Below are 20,000 nucleotides of genomic sequence, written 5' to 3'. Positions count from 1 at the left end.
AAGACACTGCCAAATTGATTTCCAAAGTGGTTGTACCAATTTGCACTCCCACCAGCAGTGGAGGAGCGTTCCCCTTGCTCCACATCCTCACCAGCATGTGGTATCTCTTGAGTTTTTGCTCTGAGCCATTCTCATGGGTGTTCCCATGGAACCTCAGAGTTGTTTTGATTTGCATTTCCCTGGTGACTAAGGACATGAAACATTTCCTTAAGTGCTTCTCAGTCATTCAAGATTCCTCTGTTGAGAATTCTGTTTAGCTCTGCGCTCCATTTTTAAATTGGGTTATTTGAGTTGTTGGTGTCTAAATTCTTGAGTTCTTTATAAATTTTGGAGTTTTGATAAAGAAGCCAAAACCATACGATGGAAAAGAGAAAGCATCTTCAACAAATGATGCTGGTCTAACTGGATGTCCACATGTAGAAGAATGAACATAGATCCATATTTATCACCCTGCACAAAACTCAGGTTCAAATGTGATCAAGGAGCTGAACATAAAACCGAATACACAAAATCTCACAGAAGAGAAAGTGGGAAATACCCTTGAGCACATTGGTGCGGGAGACAATTTCCTGAACAGAACACCAATGGCTCAGGCTCTAAGATCACCTATTGTTAAATGGGACCTCATGAAACTGTAAAGCTTCTGTAAGGCATAGGACGTAGTCAATTGGACAAAATGGCAGCCTACAGAATGGGAAAAGACCTTCACTAACCCTACATCTGAGAGAGGGTAAGATCAGGAAGAAGGCAGGAGCTTAAGCAGGTCCTGGGAAGTTCCTCGAAGGGAGATCTCATTTCAAACTCTAAGACAGGCACAGGACGCTTTCTCTGGGGGTGTCGGCAGAGGGCAGCAGTAGGCACAGGACAAGGTGTCAGATGGCCTTTTTCGGGAAGCTCCTCTGTGAATGTGCTTCCTGGACAAGCACCCAGCATGTTCCTAACAGGTAGCCTTTGTCTTCATTAAGGTTACTATTGCTGTGAAGAGACACCGTGACTACAGCAACCCTTATGAAGGAAACCATTTCATGGAGCTGGCTTATAATTCAGAGGTTTAGCCCATTGCCAGCGTTGGTGGCCCATGGGCAGACACAGTGCTGGGGAAGAGCTGAGAGTTCTACACCTTTGATCCCACAAGCAGCAGAGAGTGACTGTGACACACTAGCCAGGCTTGGCTTCTGAGCCCTCAAAGCCTGCAGTGACACACTTCCTCCAACAAGGCCGCGCCTACTCCAACAAGGCCATACTTCTTAATAGAGGTGTTCCCTCTGAGCCTATGGGGGACATTTTATTCAGACTAGCACAGCTGTGATAGGGTGCTTTCTCCTTTAACAGAGCCCAGTGAATAGACTTTAGGAAAGGCGGAGGCAGGAGGTCGGCCATGAAAGATGTAGACACTGATCAACCTCACACTTCGTAGAAGGAGGACCTTAAGATGGACAAACCTCATGGCCGAGTTTGGTTTCTTAGTTGCTGTCATCATGTTGCTTCTTAAGGAAGTCAAGCAGCACCCCCCCCCCAAAGAGCTTATCCTCTTTGCCTGAGTCTGGCATCAGGCTCTGGGGATCCATGGCAGGAGCTTAATTCCCTAATCTACCCGAGAGTCCCCAAACCTTAGTCACTACATTCTACCTTCGAGGGCTTTCCCTTCTTCAATCGCTATGTATATCAGTCGTGGTTCTTCCTTACTCACCTTTAAAGCTTGTCTGAAGCACAGAGGTGTACCACTTCCATGAAGAAACACACTCTCCATGCTGTGAGCACCAGCTACATTACCTGTATGTAGCGACATGGAAATGCCTCACTAGACAACTCCAGTGTGCCGGTGCTGCCACCTCCCAGACCACCGAGTGTGCAGGCTGCATCTGGGGAAATACCACTGACTCTCTTCTGAAATCAGAGTGAAAGGAAGAGCATGGGGGTGTCAACCATAATTGCCTGTCTTCCGAAGTCCTTGTTTAACTGGTCCCATATCTCCAAGGAGCAGGGTGAGGTGACGAAGGTCCTAGCAGGTGATAATTGAATTTGAGGTTTATTCAAGGACAAATGGATATTTCTGAAAGGACTGGGACTGGCATGGGGGTCAGCCTATCCTCAGCTGAACTGCTTACTGCCTACGTCTTAGTCAGGGCAAGAGCAAGGGCAGACTGGCCTGGCTTTGTGAGAATGAATGGAGTCACGGAAGTCAGCGGCTCCAACCTCCCGCTGCCCTGAATGTCCCTCTCCTGCCTTTACACCAGCCCCTCTTGAGTGGTGAGCAGTTCTCAGCCTCCCAGGGTGACCCCATGGCTGCAGAGTGGCACTGATAATTAGAAAGCTATTTTTGAAATGAAAGCCCACCTACTCTCCCTGAGCCTTCTGCTTGCCTTGCTCCAGGCCCTGCTTGGCAGACATTGTCGAGTGAAGGGTTCTCCTGGATAGATCACAGGTTTAGAGACAGGGACAGGAGGTTCTCCAGGTCAGGTTGAGATGTTCTCTTACTCCTTAATTGCAGTGCAGCACATAGTTTTTAAAGATGAGCATTTCAAGCTATTTCATAGCCACCCCCAGAGCCTTTTATCTCCCCAAACTGAGACTCTGTCATTATTTAATTCCAGCACAAGTCTCCTCTCCTCCCAGGCCCCAGTCGCCTCAGGTCTACTTTCCGTTTCTCTGAATTCAGTGACTCTTAGGAACCTCATATAAATGGAATTCTGCTATAACTGTCCTTTCATACCTGGCCTCTTTCACTTAGCACAACGCCTTCAAGCTTCATCCACCCTGCGGTGTGTTTCAGAACTTGATTGATTTTAAGGTGGATAATGTTTAATTGATAGTAATTAATATGCTGCATCTTTATTCATGAATTTAATCTCTACCTCTCTGTCTCTCTGACATACATGCACACACAGTCTCCTATCTATCTATCTATCTATCTATCTATCTATCTATCTATCTATCTATCATCTATATACCTATCTTATGAATTTAATCTCTACCTCTCTGTCTCTCTGACATACATGCACACACAGTCTATCTCTCATCTATCTATCTATCTATCTATCTATCTATCTATCTATCTATCTCTCATCTATATACCTACCATCCATCTATCTATCTAATCTATCTATTGTACATCTATCTATCTATCTATCTATCTATCTATCTATCTATCTATCTTATGTCTATCTATCTATCTATCTATCTATCTATCTATCTATCTATCTATTATCTACCTACCTACCTATCTAACATCTATCTATCTATCTATCTATCTATCTATCTATCTATCTATTGTATGTCTATCTATCTATCTATCTATCTATCTATCTATCATCTATCTAACCTATCATCTATCTATCTATCTATCTATCTATCTATCTATCTATCTATCTATCTATCTATCTGAGACAGACAGAGACAGACAGACAGGCAGACACACCAGGCACACAGACGACACTCACATTTGGGTTGTCAGTACATTTTCACCATTGTTGATGAGGCTTCTGGGAATATGGGTGTACAGATCGAGTTGCTGCTCTCAGTGCTTAGGGTCACACCATGTTGTAAATCTGTACTGAAGTTTGAGGACTCACCACGCCATTCTGATGGATTATAAGGTTTCTACATTTCCTCCTTAAGTGTCGAGAGTCCCAATTTCCCTGCATCGTGACCAAGTTGTACCTCTCTGTGGTTCTGACTTGCATTTCCGTAATGATTCATAACATTGATGATATCTTCATAGGCGCTTCTTGGTCATTTGCATATTTTCATATTTCATTTCAGAACTATCCATTCAAATCCTCTGCTCATGCTTAAGATATCAGATTGTTTGATTTTTGTTCTTGTTGAGTTGTGGGAGTTCTTTATTTTTCTAAATATTAACCTTGAATTAGAGATAAGATTTATAGATCCCTCTTCCCTCCCATCCACCCATTCGCCTTTCGCTCTCGATAACTGACTATATTTGAAGGTTATTTTGGTTCTATCCTATTGGTCAATATATCCATTCTTACGTCAGCACACTCCTGGTGCTTTACAGTAAGCTTTGAAATCAGAAGGTGTGAAACCTGCACGTTTATTTTTTAATCTTTTTTTCAACATTGTTTGCTCTACTCGGCATCTCTGGGTAGCCCCGCTTCTTTCCATTCATTCTGCACGGTCATTAAATTCTCTTAGCAATGAATGACATCGTGTTAATTTTTCAGTGAAAGACTTCTTCTGTTCACCTGGAGACAGAGAGCATCTGCTGTGCTCCAAGGTTTCAATTCTTGCCCAGTGACTCAAGGCCACTGGAAAAGCATTCTGGGTTCTCCTAACTCATCCCCACGTGAACCAGCAGCAGTGGGGTCCCCACACTGGCTGGCTTCCCTAGTGTTGCGGGGAATATGGTCCGTCAGGCACCACACACAATTCAGCAATTCAGGCACACGTGGAGCTTACACAGAGACTTGGCAGCCGTCCCCATGATTGTCTCCCACTTAGAGAGGGTACCAGGGGACCTGGCATCTTCTGGAACTTATGGAAGGCTGGCAGCCACCTCTCCAGCACATTTGCATTTATTATCCCTGGGAACTCGGGCTCAGCCATTCAACTGCTTCGGAGGTGCTGTGAGTTTTCTGTCTTTCCATCTGCCTCTTGGCACCCCTTCCATTATCGCGAATGCCCGGCTCTCTTCCTGGAAGGGTTCTAGTGTCTTGTCTGGAATGGCTCACCCTCTTACAACGTAGAATCAGAGGGGCAGAGCAGCCATGGTGCTGTCTCTGCAGCTATGGAAGCCCTGGGCCTGAAGCCAAGTTCAGTCTCCCACACTTGGAGGCACAGCATCCTTAGCAGCTGCCAAAGCAAACCTCCCGGACTCGCAGCGTGGGATGCAGCTCCCAGGTGTTTTGAGATGGAAAAATAGCTAAGAAACACCACACTGCAGGGATGGCTGTTTGCCTCTTTGGCTCTAATGACCAAGTATGTGTCTATCTCTCTCTCTCTCTAACTAAGCCCGGGCCACTCTCAGAGTAACACTGGGGTGTCTTCCTGCCCCCGCCCCACCATCTGCCACCTCAGTTGCTTCCTAAGGGCTTGTATGAGCATCAGTTGGCAATAGGTTTGTGTATAAGAGGAGGGGGAGTTATATGTGCTGTTTCACCTATAAAGACAGCAACAGGCAGGCGCCAAGAGCTCTCTTCTGGGAGGTGAGCCTGGCTGGGGTCTGCCATCCCACTTCAGCCAGGATGTAACTTGGGGCAAATCTCTTGTGCTGTCTACATTTTTTTTTCCTTTCTTATCTTACCAGAAAGCCTGACTAGATATCCCTCGAGGTCCCATACTGTGCCGGGTTTCTCACATGCTGTCTTTCTGGACTCTTCCAATCTTCTCACTCGATGATTTCAGACCATCTTCTGTGATGTCACTTCTGTTGTGACATTCCCAAGCCCAGCACCTACCCACAGTCCATAAGACCGAAGCAGAGTTACACAGGCTGGGATTGCAGGCCAACAGGCCCTCACTGACCCAAGGACACTCAGGACACATTGTTGAGGCTGAGGTGGGGCACAGAGCAATACCGACAGATGAGAGGTAGAAATGTCTGAGGTTGGTGAAGTTTGACAGGATAATGACATCCCTCTGGGTATGCCCCAGCATGGGGTCTTCGAGAGTTTGCCTTAGTATAGTCTGGCAGCATGAGCCTGTCTAGGGCAGCCCTTTCCCCGCTTTCTCACTCGCCGGAATACTGTTACTTCAAGTTTCTGTCCACAGTCTGGATCCAACCCACAACATCATAAAAAGTAGAGATGGCGGTGTGGCTTAGACTAGCACCAATCCCATTCCCTGTCATCGGACCATGGGACAGTTCTCTGAGATGCAACATCCCATTCTCTCCAGACTGGGGACCTGTTCACCACCCAGGCTGTCAGAACCCATGCTTAACAGCTCACGGACATATCCCACTTGGACACAGTCCTTGTGTCAGGAGGACCCAGATTCACCTCTCCCCTGACCTCCAACTGGTTCCTGTTTCCTAGTCTTTGTTAGGATCACACCTTCTAAGACACATGTAATCATCTCTGATGGAGTAACAGTAGGGACAGCTGCGGCCAGTATTGTCACATGCTTCACAGAGACCAAGGGAAGCTTCTTCAAGACACTTCTCTCAAGAAATACAAGTGTCTTCCTCATAGGTAGAAGTGTTGGTGGCATTTCCATCAGAACTACTGGTCTAACTGCCTCCCCCTCAACCCCCCCACCTTATCTTATGCTCAACTGAGCTATCAGTCTGGAGGATGAAAATGGCCCAGATTCTCAGGACAGGTGGAAATAGCTTGTGTTTGCTCTCACCGCTAGCTACCATTTCTCTTGGGTGTTTCATAAGGATAACTAGGTGTTACCCCTGTGCCTTGCCACACCATGATTGGCATACTGAGTTAGATGTGCACAGCATCTCAGTGAGACCATGTCCAGAGCAGTGCCCTGGGGGTATCTGATGAGAGGATGGATTAAACAGTAGATGTGGCTAGCATAGGAAGGGCATCTGGAAATGGTATTGACCAGCAGTGGGTCATTGCCTCCCAGAGGACTGTGGGACACCTACTCCAAATGACAGTTGCTAGGTGACTGATACAAAGAAACAACCACGAGTCTCTGCCAAGGAAATCAGTAGTTATGGTCTTATGTTCTTCTGGGTAGCGCAGAATAATTAAATAATTGTATTGGGCGCCAGGGAATAAAACCATGGAGTAACTGAATCACTCCTTTTAAAATCTAACACTGGGTGAGAGGTCACCTAAAATGGATATGTATCCCAAGTCCTGGCTCTGGCTTTTCCAAGCTGGTAGCAACGGGATTCTGGGGTAGATTCCAGCTTCTCCGCTATACACGTCTCTGTAGAATGGCTAGACCGGGCCGGCGGTCTGGGGTTCAGTAGGTGTAGAACATGGGTGTGTATAGGGCAGGAAGAGACTGCCTTTGATGCAACTCTCCTGCAGTAAGCTCTTCTCCACCATTCTTTTCATCCTCTCACCCCACAGACCTCTGTTCTCCATGGTCACAACCTAGCTGTACCAGTCATGAGTGGACACTTGAGAGCTGTACTGTTCGCATGTGAACACTCAACGCTGTCCTTTGAACCTGAAATGTTCCCCCATGGGTCACATTTTGAACACCTGTTCCCCAGCTGATGCTGCTGGTTTGGGAAGCCACAGAACCTCTGAGAGGTGGGGCTACGCTGGCAGAGGTGAATCACGAGAGGAGAGCCTTTGAAGGTTATTGAAGGTTATACCTGGCCCCTGCTTTCTGGTTCACGGCGATGTGAACGGCCTCCATCACGTGGTCCGGCCTCCATCACGCGATCTGACCTCCAAACTGAGCTGTGTTGCTGAGCCCTCCCCTGCCATGGTGGACCCTAAGAACCCTCTGAAACCATGAAGCTGGGTAAACCTCTCTTCCTTGATTCTGTTTCTGTTAGGCCGCGTGGTCACACGGATTCAGAAGTCACTAATACAGAGGCAGTATCAGCCGGAAGCGTGGAGGTGGCAGCTGGCCTGTCTTCCTCCCTTCTCCCACACTCGGAACCGTTCTTGTGACTGAGACACAGTCTGCAGCTTTTAGTCCTTCAGGATTGGAAAGGACTCTTGGTGCCGCCATCCCCTGTAGGATACCGGCAGACTAAAGACAACAGTGAATGGGCTCTCGGCCTCCACAACATCTGGAGCTTGCAGGGACAGCCTCTCTTCTCGGCTTTCCTCCCCCTCCCTCTGACATTTCCCGGTCGCCCAATTTCAAACCTTGCCAGGGCTCCGTTGGCTGTGGGGGCTGTTTGAGAGCAGCCTGACGTTCTTTGTAACCCCGTGGAGGGGGCTCCATTCCCACAGGGACAGGAAAAGGGCTTCGGGCAGGGAGAGTGAGCCAGGCCCCGAAACATTCGCCTCCCCTGACCTCCCAGCAGCTCCCCGCCCACCGCATCTGTTCCCACCTAGCATTGCAGAAGATCATCCCCGGAAAGAGTGGGAAGAGAGAAGCGCTCACAATGAGGCTCTGGTGAGGCATAAAAGAGAGAGTTTTAGGACTAAATGGGAGTTTATCAACTCCTCCTCCACTTTACAGAAGAGAAAATGGAAACCCAGGGGAGCCAAGAAACCCGCTGTTGGTCACAGCCTGACTGTGGGGCAGAGCAGGAGCCCTGGGCTCACGATGCTCTGAAGCATACTCACTCTGTGACGGGATGAATGAACTGTTTTTGCTATTTCTGTCGTCAAATCCTGTGCAGCAAATCTCTCTCTCTCTCACTCTCTCTCTCTCTCTCTCTCTCTCTCTCTCTCTCTCTCTCTCTCTCAAGCTTAGACGCACAGGGGACAGTCAATAGCCACAGTGCAGAGAACCAATACGCTCTACGTGGGTCTGAGTCCGGCTAATGCGAGCATGGGGGAAGTGGAATCAGGAGGGCTTCATGGAGGAGGTGCAGCTCAGGCTGAATTCGGGTGGGAAGGCCTGTGCGAGGCTATCAGCAGGGTGAGAGCTCTTGGGAAAACTGCGCTCTGTTGTCAGTGTCTGGCCCATACTCTCCAGCCCCAGCCCCGCTGAGGCTTCTGCCCTCACCAGGACCACAGCCAGCTACAGGCTGCTTCAGCCGAGCAGCAAGAACCTTGGGAGAAGGCATGGAGTTACAGATTTTCTTCAGACTTGGTTACTTTGAGTGTTTGTTTTTTGAGACAGGGTTTCTCTGTGTAGCCCTGGCTGCCCTGGAACTAGCTCTGTAGACCAGGTTTGCCTCTGCCTCTTGAGTGCTGGGATTAAAGGCCTGCACCACCTCTGTCCAGCGGTTATTTTCTTAAGTGGGTGTTTTGAAAACAGCTCCTTCACTTATGGAAATAGAAGCCTTCTAGTCTACATTTTGGACCCAAGAAAAGAGGAACTTTTGGTCAGACTCTGCCTTGGCCCTAACCTCGTTCATTGTCCAGTCCACTGTGCCAGTGGCTTTCTGGCAGCCCTCCCCTGGAAAAGGTGAAGGTTGGCATGATCTCAGCGAGAGTCTCAGAAAGGCGCCTACTCCTTAGGGGCTGGAAGTCCACCTTTGACTTTGAGTCTCTCTTCCTTCCATTACCCAGTCCTCAATCTTCCCTCCAGCCTCCCTGAGAACTTTGGTGTCAAAGCCAACACGAGGCACAGGAACACTGGCAGATGTTCTCAAGGGTTTCTTCCAAACCAGAGGTGACTTTATTCTTTAGTCTAATGATAGGAGAAAACATGGCCTGCAAACTCTAGGCACTGGAAAATGTGTGCAAAAATAATTAAAATGTTCATTATTTTGTTATTTGAAGATGGTAGTAGTAGGTAATTTTTGCTTGGCACTTACAACAGGCATAATTTTAACAAATTATTCTCTATCATCTATCAATCATCTATCTACTCTCTATATATCATCTATCATCTTTGTCTATCAACTACCTATCATCTATTTATTACCTGTTTATTGATCATTTATCTAGCTATCCATCTGTTATCTGTTTGTCTATCATCTATCTATCTATTATCTATCCACCTATCATCTGTCTGGCTCTATCTACCATCTACCTATCTATCATAAAGTACATTTAATATTCACAGTGACCTATGAGGAAGGAATCATTACAGGTGATGGCTCTCAGAGTCACCCCTCTGTAAACATAGAGCTAGGAGTAATCCCCATCCTGGCAACCAGTCCCTGATTGCTATGGGGTCACCTCTTGATGAATTTGTTTCCTGCTCTCCCCACTCCCAAATTGGATTCATGAATATATTAAAATAACATATTAATTTAGACTCGGTTTGTAAGCATGTTTTGCTCAATGCTGCCATACAGTGGAGCCATTTTGAATACATTATGATAAACTGAGTCACCCACAATGCATTGCTGTCACATTTTGGAAAGAAATCAATAAAGCTCTTCCTGGTGATAGCATTTGACCAAGATCGAGCTCAGCTTTGAATTCTCTGCTTGGCTATTTCTGTGTCTTCCACTGTCCCTGCCTGTCTCTTGGGTGGGTCTGAATCTGTCAAATGCTTGATCAAATGCTGGCTCATCTGTCCCTATATGTTTGTGTCTGCACGTCTGTCCTTAACAAAGGGCTTTGCTCTGTGTTGAACAGAGTAGAAACATTGTATAGAAAGCATCACATGAAGAAAGATTGAGGGATACTTTACTAAAATCTTTAACCAAGTTTTACAAGGGATTAAATATTGACTATGGTTGACTACAACCGACCCAGATAACAAATGGGCCCATGCTACCAAGGGATATCCATATAGTATGTTCAACGTTGAGTATTCATTTTATAAGCACCTTTAACCTATATTTGCTTCAGCAAATGATTATCATAACACACATGCACGCATGGGCATTACACTTGGGTCAAGGACACAGAAGGGTGTATAACTTAAGATTACAGCCATGCCTTAGCTTAGGTTAAAAGGCTGGTTACAGGGGAAATCCAAGGCCGTTACCTTGCCCTCTTAAAGGCCCGTTAAGCGAATGTGCTGAGCACACTGTAGACAGGCAGCCCTAAAGTCTTAAGGGATCTCCATTGGCCTGCCTGCAGGGTCCAGCAAAAGTTCCAGTCTCTTAGAATATAAGAGATATTTTTGTCATAACGCATGGCCACAGTACAGCGTTGCCTAATCTTCTAATCTTAAACAGTTGCCCGGGAGTGGAAGACCGTCACAGCTCGCCCATGTCCTATTTTGGATATTTTAGTATTCTTTTTCTTTTGAAGATTTATTTATTTATTTTATTATATATGTGAGTACATATGTGTCTAGGTGTCTTCAGACACACCAGAAGAGGGCATCAGATCTCATTACAGATGGTCGTGAGCCACCATGTGGTTTCTGGGAGTTTAACTTAGTACCTCTGGAAAAGCAGTCAGTGCTCTTAACCACTGAGCCACCTCTCCAGGCCCATACTTTATTATTCTTAAGAGTCCTGTGCTTGTTATAGGCACACTGAGCAGAACTATTCCTTTTCTGTAAACTGTTCTGTGCAGTGATCACATAGTAGGCCCACAGTTTGCACATGTCCAGACTTCTGCATGTATGTCAATCACTTGGTACCCAGAAGGACTGAGCAAAGTTCTAACTCCTCCTGCCACAGGTGAGCAGTATCTGGGGAGATAAACCATAGCAGTGCAGAGAAGTCTGGGAGAAGAGGGCCGTGGTTCCTGAGGGAAGAGTGCAGGTGCTTAGGAAAGTATGCTGTGAGCACCAGGTGTGGGAACGAGGGCCAGTGGCCGCCAAGAGACAAGTGGAGAGGGCTCCACAGAGCTTGCCTGTGAGCTGGCTGAGGTGGAGAGAGCAAGGTGAACTGTGATCAGTGGAAGGTTCTGCACTGTTCTAACAAGCCAGAGTCCTGTATTGTTAACAGTGCAGCATATGCTACAGCTAATTGGGAAGATATTGGGAGCAACTATTAAAGACCAAGTGATGTTTTAATCATATTATATTATATGCATATATATATATATATATATCTTAATGTGTGCTGGCACATGTGCATGTAGGTACATGTGAATACCAAAATGAAAGTCTTGGTCTGGTGTTTGCAAACTGGGCTAGACTAGCTGACTGGTGAGCCCCAGAGATCTGCCCACCTTTGCCTCCCAAGCACTGTTTTAAGCTCACGCCATCACTCTTCATTCTTTTATGTGGGTTATTGGTGTGTGTGTGTGTGTGTGTGTGTGTGTGTGTGTGTGTGTGTGTGTAAACTCAGATCCTTATGCATGTAAGGCAAGCACTTCATTGAGCCATCTCTCCCTCTCTCGAGTGATGTTTCAATGCATGGTCAACCAGGCTGTGGTGAGATTAAATGCAGTGTTTGAGCATGTAAGTGCCAACGGGCACCACAGATACCAGACATTCAGGAGTGAGTGCACTGTGGGCTCAGGAGTCCGTGTTTCTGAAGGAGCTTGGTGTGTGAGCTGACATAGCTTGCTTGTTCAGATCTCTTGAGTTCCAGTTTAGGTTGAACCCTTTCTCAAGTATGGTCAGGTTTCCTAACTTCCCTTCCTCCCCGTCAGCTGGATGTGGCACAGTAGCAGTTACGGTCTGTAGAGTTGCTTTCTCAGACTGTGACAAGACACTTGGCAGAGACAACTTTAGGAAGGAAGGATTTAGTTTGGCTCACAGTTTGAGAGAGCACAGTCCATCATGGTGGGAAAGGCATGGCTGTAAGCAGCCCTGTGGCTCCGGGAGTCTGCAGCAGCTGCTTGTCATAGGGCACTGGCCAGGAAACAGAGATAGCTCAGGACAGAAGCTACAGCCATCTAGCCTAACTGCTACCCCTCAAAACAGCTGGGGCCCAACTGCGAAAATACAGGAACCCATAGGGGGACATTCCATGTACAAACTACAGCAGGGTCCATTGCTGTGAGAACTGAGGTGTGACCGGCCCTTCAAAGGTCCTTAGTACAAAGAGGTCCTTGTTTGGCTATGTCTACAGTAGCAATGAGGTGGAGACCATTTTAAGAAAGACAGAGAACACTGCTCAGGGGAGGGAAAGAAAGGCATTGTGGGGAAAAGCAAAAGAAGAGGCCTGGGGTTTCTGAACCCTGGAGTTGCCAATGCTCACCAGAGTCTATGGGAAGTATGGAGGAGTCTGACAAGGAGATGACAGGAAACAGACGGATCTACTAGAGACAGGAGACCCAGGACAGGATTAGCGTCAGGGAGAAGGCTCTCTGGGATGAATTCTAGGGCTAGTGGTGAGGGATAACACTGCCACCTGCTCACCGAGTTTTCTTGACCTGGAGTAGAGTCTGTCTTGTTTGGCTGGGAGAGAACATCCCACCTTCCAGGGAGCCTCCCCACCCCCTTCTCTCCCTGAGAATTTTCATCTCCTCCCCTGCACTGCCTGTGATTTCTCCCTTCCAGCACCTCAGCTGGTGTCTGCTACAGGCTGTGGAGTGAAACATCGCTGGTTTCTCCAGCCGAGGTCCCAAAGGCTGAGGCACAGGTCCGTGTATGCGCGGTCTGGGACTACTTGGATGGAAAAGAAAGACGGGGTTACTCGTGACTATTTCTCAAAAACAAACAAACAAACAAAACCCCAAACAACAAACCTGACCACGAGGATGGTTTCAGCCTAAGTTTAGTTGGTGTTGGTGTGAGAGCCCTTTTCCAGGGCCTCGTGGCTCAGAGACAAGCACGTACTTGACACGGGACAAGAGCAGGTTCTAGCCTCACCGGTACTTGTGCAGCAAGAGGAGGGAGCCTGCTCCCCATCGCTGAGCCTCCCCCACCGCCAGGGTGCTCTCTGGAGACGTGTTGTGTCGCTGCTGTGTTCTGACTGTTCCAGACAGCGCTGGGGAGGCTGCGGGGGCGGCTGGCACACCAGGCGTAGGCAGCTAGAACCTGCCAGCTTCTGCCTTTTCGGGAAGCCCACGCAGGCACTTCCGCCGGCCTTCAGGGACAGAGTTCCTGTTGGAAGGGTGGCAGCTCTTGTGCCTCTATGCCCAGCCTGCAGAGAGGAAACAGGGCAAGGCCACTCTGACTCTATAGCACAGCCCGGGCTGAGGTTGCTTTGGAAAGCAAGATCTCAAGGCAGGGTCTGCGTCTCTTCATGGTGTGTTGTTCAGAGTAACATGCGATTTGATCTGGCCTTTCTGAGCCTGCACTAATCTTTAGCAAAGGGAGGCTTTTGCTCTTGTGGTAGGGTTGGTGTCCTAAGATGTATTCGCCCAAGACTGCAGAACTTTGCAATGAGACAGTTCCTATTAGCTATAGGCTCGTGTGCTCAATACAATTGTCCAACAGATGGCACCAGTGTGTCTTGAAGAAGGGATTCTTACTTGCAGAAAGCTCCTGGATGGGCGTATGGTAACCCTGCTGAAAGGGCAGAGTCAGTTTGGGGAGAACTTTACAAGAGGCACATCAAGTGAGCAGATCACAAGCCAATTCTACAGCTGGCTCAAACGGCAGTTCCCAGACCCTGCCCCACGTTAGCATTCTCTCCTCCGTTTAGAGCTCCCCTCTGTGTCTCTGTTCCGTGCTAGCTCCGAATCAGGCCAGGGATGAAAGGCAAGGTGTGTGTGTGTGTGTGTGTGTGTGTGTGTGTGTGTGTGTGTGTGTGTGTGTGTGTGTGAAGTGAGGCTCACTGGCCCCGTTGTTGTTGTGTGTCACACTGTATTTCCAGACTTAGCCTCCACTGCATGCTGCATGGTGGGCAGAGAGGGCTGGCCCTGAACTGTCATCACCCCAGGGACATGTGCCACCCTTTCAGAAAAAGGGATTACTCCTCAGGTTCCAGAGCCTTGGGATGCTCAACTAAAATGGCCGTGATCTAGTAGGGACAGCTCTGGTCTCATCTGAGGACTGGGGTGCCTGAGCACACACATAGAGACCTGGGAAAGAACTACGGCCCATGGGCCAAAACCAGCTGCCACCTATTTTTGTGTGGGCAAAAAAATTATACACACACACACACACACACACACACACACACACACACACACACGTATATATAACCCCTGGCACAAGCATACGGACTGTTTCTGCCATCCAGAAAGTTCCTTCTGTTCCTTCGTGGTCATCTCTCCTCACCCTCCCCTGGTCAGAAGCACATGGTTGAGTTTGCACCACAGCCACAGGGTTCAGTCATTGTAACAGGGACCATATGGCCTACAAACACCTAGAATATATCCTAACTGACCCTTTCCAGGAGAAGTGTACTGACCCCATTCAGGGCAGGGGAGGCCACCGTTAATCTTGGAAGAACCTTGAGTCCGAAGTCAAGAGACTGTCATGGTTCATGGCTGTGTGACCTGGGCAGGCCACCCTCTGAAGCTCTGTCCTTGTCGTTTATAGAAATGACAATATCAACCCTACTTGTCTCACAGGACCATGGTCTCGGTCAGATGACTTCAGAGATGTGCAAGGGTTTTGTCAGCTGCCGAGTCCTGCTTGAATGCTTCGTGCCAATCACCCAAGAGAGCGGGTTACCATGGCATTGCCAGGGATGCCACCTTTCCCCCTGGGATCCCTTTTCAGCCCCTTCTTCATAACTTCATAGCTTCTCCTGGCTTTATCACTTCCTCCTGGCATGTGGGTGGGGTTTATTCAGGATTTCTATGTCCCCTTCATTCTGGACAACTTTAGGTTGTCAGGTTGGGTATCTTATTGGTGGGCCAATCTCGTGGCGAATTCTACATTCAAAAGTCCGTGTGTTAGTTATTTTTTTTTTTACTTTCCTGTGACAAATCACTTGACAGAACTGACTCGAGGGAGGCAGGGCTTACTGGCTCCTAGGATCAGGGGACTTCAGCTGATCATGGTGGGGAAGACATCAAGGTGTGTCTGGTGGGAGCTCCTCCACAGCAGCTGACTGGAAAGCAGAGAGCTTGGGTTAGAGCCCCAGGCATATCTGTAATGCTCTGAAGGCCCGTGCCTAGTGCCATGCTTCTGCAGCCTAGGGGTTACAAGTTGACAGGGTTTTTATACACAACCTCTCAAAAAACAGCGCTAGCAGCTGGGGACCAAGTGTTCAAGATGGGAACCTGTAGGGGACATTTCACATTCAGATGTAGCATCTTGTGTGGCCTCCTCTGCCTGTGGAGGAAGGCTCGGCACTCTGCGTGCTGTTAGCTTTTGTTCAGACTTGCTCTCTTGTCAATATTACATTGAGTCACCAGTTAGGGTTGCACTGGGGCACTGTGCCCTCAGGACTTGTTTTGGAAACTGGCAACTTAGGTAGCAGGAAGTTCTGCTGAAGGGTATAGAGAGAGGAGGTGTGTAGACAGAGGAGAGGCAGGAAGCCCTAGCTAATCCCCGCTGCCCATTTATGGGGGCTCTGAAAACAATGGTGTTTCAAGATGAACCTCTGTACCCCTGTGGTCATTCTCTTTACGTGGTGTGAGAAGCCATCACCTAATAGCAAAAGTCTGCGGTTCACCCAGAAAACCACCTAGAGACTCATGACCTCACTGTGACATAGAAAGCTCCAGGGTAGGCCAGAAGATGGCCTGGCTCTCTCCTCCTGTAGTGTCCATTTCCTGATCCCCGGCCTCAGATCTACAGTCACTTCAGCTGGAAAGGCCCCGAAGCTTCTCACAGTTCTAGGGTCTTGAGCCCTGGCATTGGCTTCTCTCTGCTCGCTTCATCCTGACTTGAAACCCTACCTCTCCAGACGCTCCTGTGCTTGGGTACATTGCTCCTGTAGCCCTCTTTTGGCTCCTGCATCCCAGACTTTCCTTGTGCTGATCAAGTCATTGCAATGGAGACCGAATGGTCTACAACTCTTAAAACACGTTCTATGGGGCACTTTCCAGATTTTTTATTTTTTAACGGATGGCTTCCTTAATCTCTTGGCTTCTTTACCAATGGCATTTCTGCTACAGTATCTCTGACACATGACTCTCCACCCACTGAGTAGCTGATTAAGTGTCTCTAGGGATGGGAGACTCACCCAAAGGACACCCCATTCCTTTGCTGCAACATTTTTTTTCTATTCAAAAATATTTGAGTTAAAATTGTCTTCCTGGCCCAGTGACGGAAGTCTGTGCTCTGGAATGATTCAGAACCCACTTTCTACAAGTGCTTCCCTGCCTCTCTTTTCCTACCTCTGATCCACAATGTCTGGGTCCTTGTAAGATCTCACTGCCTCTCCTCTCTGCAAGGTGCCCGGAAACAACCTTTAGAAGCCCCCTCGGGCTTCCACCTTGGTACACCAGCTGTAGTGATCTGCACCTTGCCACCGCTAAGCAGGATCAGGGAGCCCTCGAGTGGTACTGGAAAAGGTTGTATGGTGGTGGTTTGGATGAGGTGTCCCCCATAGACTCAGGCTGTTTGAGGAGGCATAGGGGTTGTGGGCTTGTTAGAGGAATCATGTCACCAGAGGCAAGTTTTGAGAGTTTAAGGACTGGCGCCATTTCTAGTTTCCTCTCCTTGCTTCCTGTTTGTGGTTTGATGCTGGTACTTCTAGAATCGTAAGACCACGCAAATTCTGTCTTCTGTGAGTTCCCTTGGTCACGGTGTGTTATCACAGCCATAGGGAAGTAACTAAGAGAGGTTGTGAATCAGATCGATTCTACAAGACCATCTAACAAGGAGAGAGCAACCAAGGCCATTTGGAGTCTCTGGGACTTGGAGGTGATGAGAATAGAGTCAGTCAGCTTTAGCTAAGGTCTTGCTTACAAACCACACGACCTGGAGGCCTTCATGGAAAACATGGTATCTATCTTTCAATCAACTTTCCAAGCAGCTCAAGACCCAATTCCATAGACTCCCTGGGTCTGACCTTTCTGAAGGGCCTTGGTTCCCTGGCTTCAGCTGCTGTCTCACGGTATTCATGGCTATAAAGGAGGATGTAGATCCTGACAGCAGTTGTTGCTTCTGCAGCTTCCGTTCCAGACAAGGATCAGAGAACCCCGATCCCTTCTTTTGTGGGCTTTGCAGACTGATAGTTATGGAGAGGAGATGTCCATCTGTTATAGGCTCGATGCTCTCACCAGCAAAGACCAATTGGCATGTGCTGGAGGAATAGGGGTGTCCTCTCTGAACCCTTTCCAGGTGCCATGTCGAGTCACCTCTCCAGGCTGATCCTGTGCTACAGAAAGTGCCTGAAGTGGGAAATGGGCAGGCTTAGATTTTTCTCCTTAGTCCCTTGCCTTCAACAACTTCCTGGGAACTTCAAGTTTCAGGAAACTGGATTCAATTTGCATTCCAACGTGCTACCCATAGGTTTTACAGTGCACTAGGGGGTGTGGAAGGGAGAGAAGAAGGGAAGGAGAGAAAATGTCCTGAACATATCCATGTGCCCCCTTTTTAAGTTTCAGAGGAATTGAGGGACTTACATTCAGACAACAGTAGTCAGGACAAGGCAGTCCGTGGCAAAACTCCATGTCATCACACAGATATCAGCAGAGTTGGAGAAGACAGAGGACAAATACCTTTGGAGGCTGGAGGTGGAGGGCAGGGAAGAGTCTAGGGAAGCAGTGAGCAGAAGGGCCAGCATTCTGGGCCTTGGCTGGAATCACTGGTTTTTAATCAACTCAGTAAATTGGGCATAGCATATCTGATGGGAATGGTTCCTTCTGCTCTGTGTAAACCAGAAAGCCATGGAGGAAGAAGCAAGGGAAGGGAGAGTTGTCTTAAACCTCAACGCTGTTGCCATCCAAGAAGACCTGGAGGCATCTGCTTGCCCTAACCATACACATTATCTTCTGGCCTTTATTCCTCGCCCTAAGGCAGGCTCCTGATGGAGAGACCTGACCAGAGCTCAGCACACTCTCAAGTATGTGTTGACCCTACCCTATTTGAGGCCATGACTGAGGCTGTGTTTGGGGTTACAGGGAATTGATTTTTGTCCAGTGAGTACAGCAATGACACAGGAAGCAGATGTGGGTTTTTTTTTTAACATATATTTTGCTGCCCACTGTTGATGACTTTAGTTTAGTCTCTGTGTGTCTATGGCCTGGATAGACACGAATTTTATTTTCACCTGCAGAATCCAATCTCCCCAGTGGCAGCAGTATTGTTTCAGCGTGGGAAATGGACAGGAAAAATGATAGGTGTGTAGGGGACTCAGAGTCATGTCAGTACTTCAGAGGAGATAAGGTAGGCGAATGTGTTAGATGAAAACAGAAGTTCTCCTTTACCCATGGCTTAGATATTACCTAGAGTTTAATGATGACCTTTTGGAGCCAACCTGGAGTGACTTCTCTTTGCCCTGTTGTTGACAGTAATGAGAGTGGCACTCATGCAGATAATTCACCATCTTACGAGCCTCTGTGGGAAGGATTGATGGCTTAGAAGCTCTCTGTGCACCGTTAGTTGTCTTTTCTTGGGTTTCTAATGAGGCAACTTCTTCTCTGTCTTTGTTCCCAGGAAACAAATATGAAATCAAGGTATACACTGGTGATGTGATTGGTGCAGGGACAGATGCTGATGTCTTTATCAATATCTTTGGAGAGTATGGAGACACAGGTAAAGGTCATTTCCTCACAAGCCCCACCCTGTACAACTCCTTAGAGTGGCTACTTCTTGTAATCCAGCTGAGGAAGGCAGCCTTTGGTCTTTCTGTTGAACATCTCTCTTCTCTTCTTGTGCTGTGATTTGCCGTGGTTTGTCCCAACAGTAGGGTATCTACCTTATGTGGTCAAATGTATGTATGTGTAACAGGTGTTCAAACCCCTCTCTCTCATCTCTCATCTCTCATCTCTCATCTCTCTCTCTCTCTCTCTCTCTCTCCCCCTTTCTCTGTATATGGTATGGTTTTTCAGAATAAGATATTCCTAGGTTTGGGTTGATTCAAATCACATCCAAAACTATGAATAAGCCCAAATTTCACATCCCCGGGAACTCATTCTCAATTTCTTTATTGCTATAAGCTCTGTGCTTATGTGGGCTGCTGTGGGATGGAATATGATTCAATGTAGTGACTTGGGATAAACCAGAGTGGGACTAAGGACTAGACCCTTGGTCTCACAGGTGATGCAGAAGCTGCACATAGATGCAGCTGTAGGTACTGGGAGGCAGTTCAGGTCTCGGGCTGAGACAGGTGGTTTTCTCTCACTGTGTCAATTTATTGCAGTAATGCAGAAGCCAGAAAAGTTACAGAGATATGTGAATTTGGGGTAGAATACATTAAAGAATTCAACATGTACTGCTGAACTTATAATGAGTGAAAAGGGACTCTCCAGGTTCCAGACATGAAGGAGAAACTTAAAACCAAACCAAAGTATTAGCTATGAATCGATCCTGTAGCTCCTACAAGGAGAGGGCTTTCATGCTCATTAATCTAGAAGACAGGTTTTTGTGCCCATTGAGGGTCAGAAAATGAGTCGCAGGTCCAGAATGAGGCAAGAGCTTGAAATTAGAACTGCACATGAAGCCAGGGACCTCAGAGAGTCTCAGAAGTGGCCTCAGTGAAAGCAGACCAATGGCTTTGCTCATGCATGGGCATAGTCACTGGATCTCTGCAAAGCACTTAAGTTAAAACCAAGACAACTGAAAATGTGTGTTATTCAGGGACTTGAGGTCTGACTGTTAGACTAGACTTGTGATTT

At 47.6% G+C, this 20,000-nt stretch overlaps 1 protein-coding gene across 2 annotated transcripts in view; it reads left to right on the top strand.

The window, feature by feature from the left end:
• Loxhd1 (lipoxygenase homology domains 1) overlaps positions 1-20,000 on the top strand; it is a 149,426-nt gene that overhangs the window by 16,452 nt on the left and 112,974 nt on the right. For both annotated transcript variants that reach the window (XM_032885677.1, XM_032885679.1), the window contains exon 5: positions 18,820-18,918. In XM_032885677.1, the coding sequence (XP_032741568.1) occupies positions 18,820-18,918 (99 nt within the window). The remainder of the gene's footprint in view (positions 1-18,819; positions 18,919-20,000) is intronic.

Source organism: Rattus rattus, chromosome 15 (genome assembly GCF_011064425.1).
Source record: "Rattus rattus isolate New Zealand chromosome 15, Rrattus_CSIRO_v1, whole genome shotgun sequence".
NCBI classification, from domain to species: domain Eukaryota; kingdom Metazoa; phylum Chordata; class Mammalia; order Rodentia; family Muridae; genus Rattus; species Rattus rattus.
Note: the sequence above shows the minus strand (reverse complement) of the source record. Positions and strands in the feature narration are given on the sequence as shown.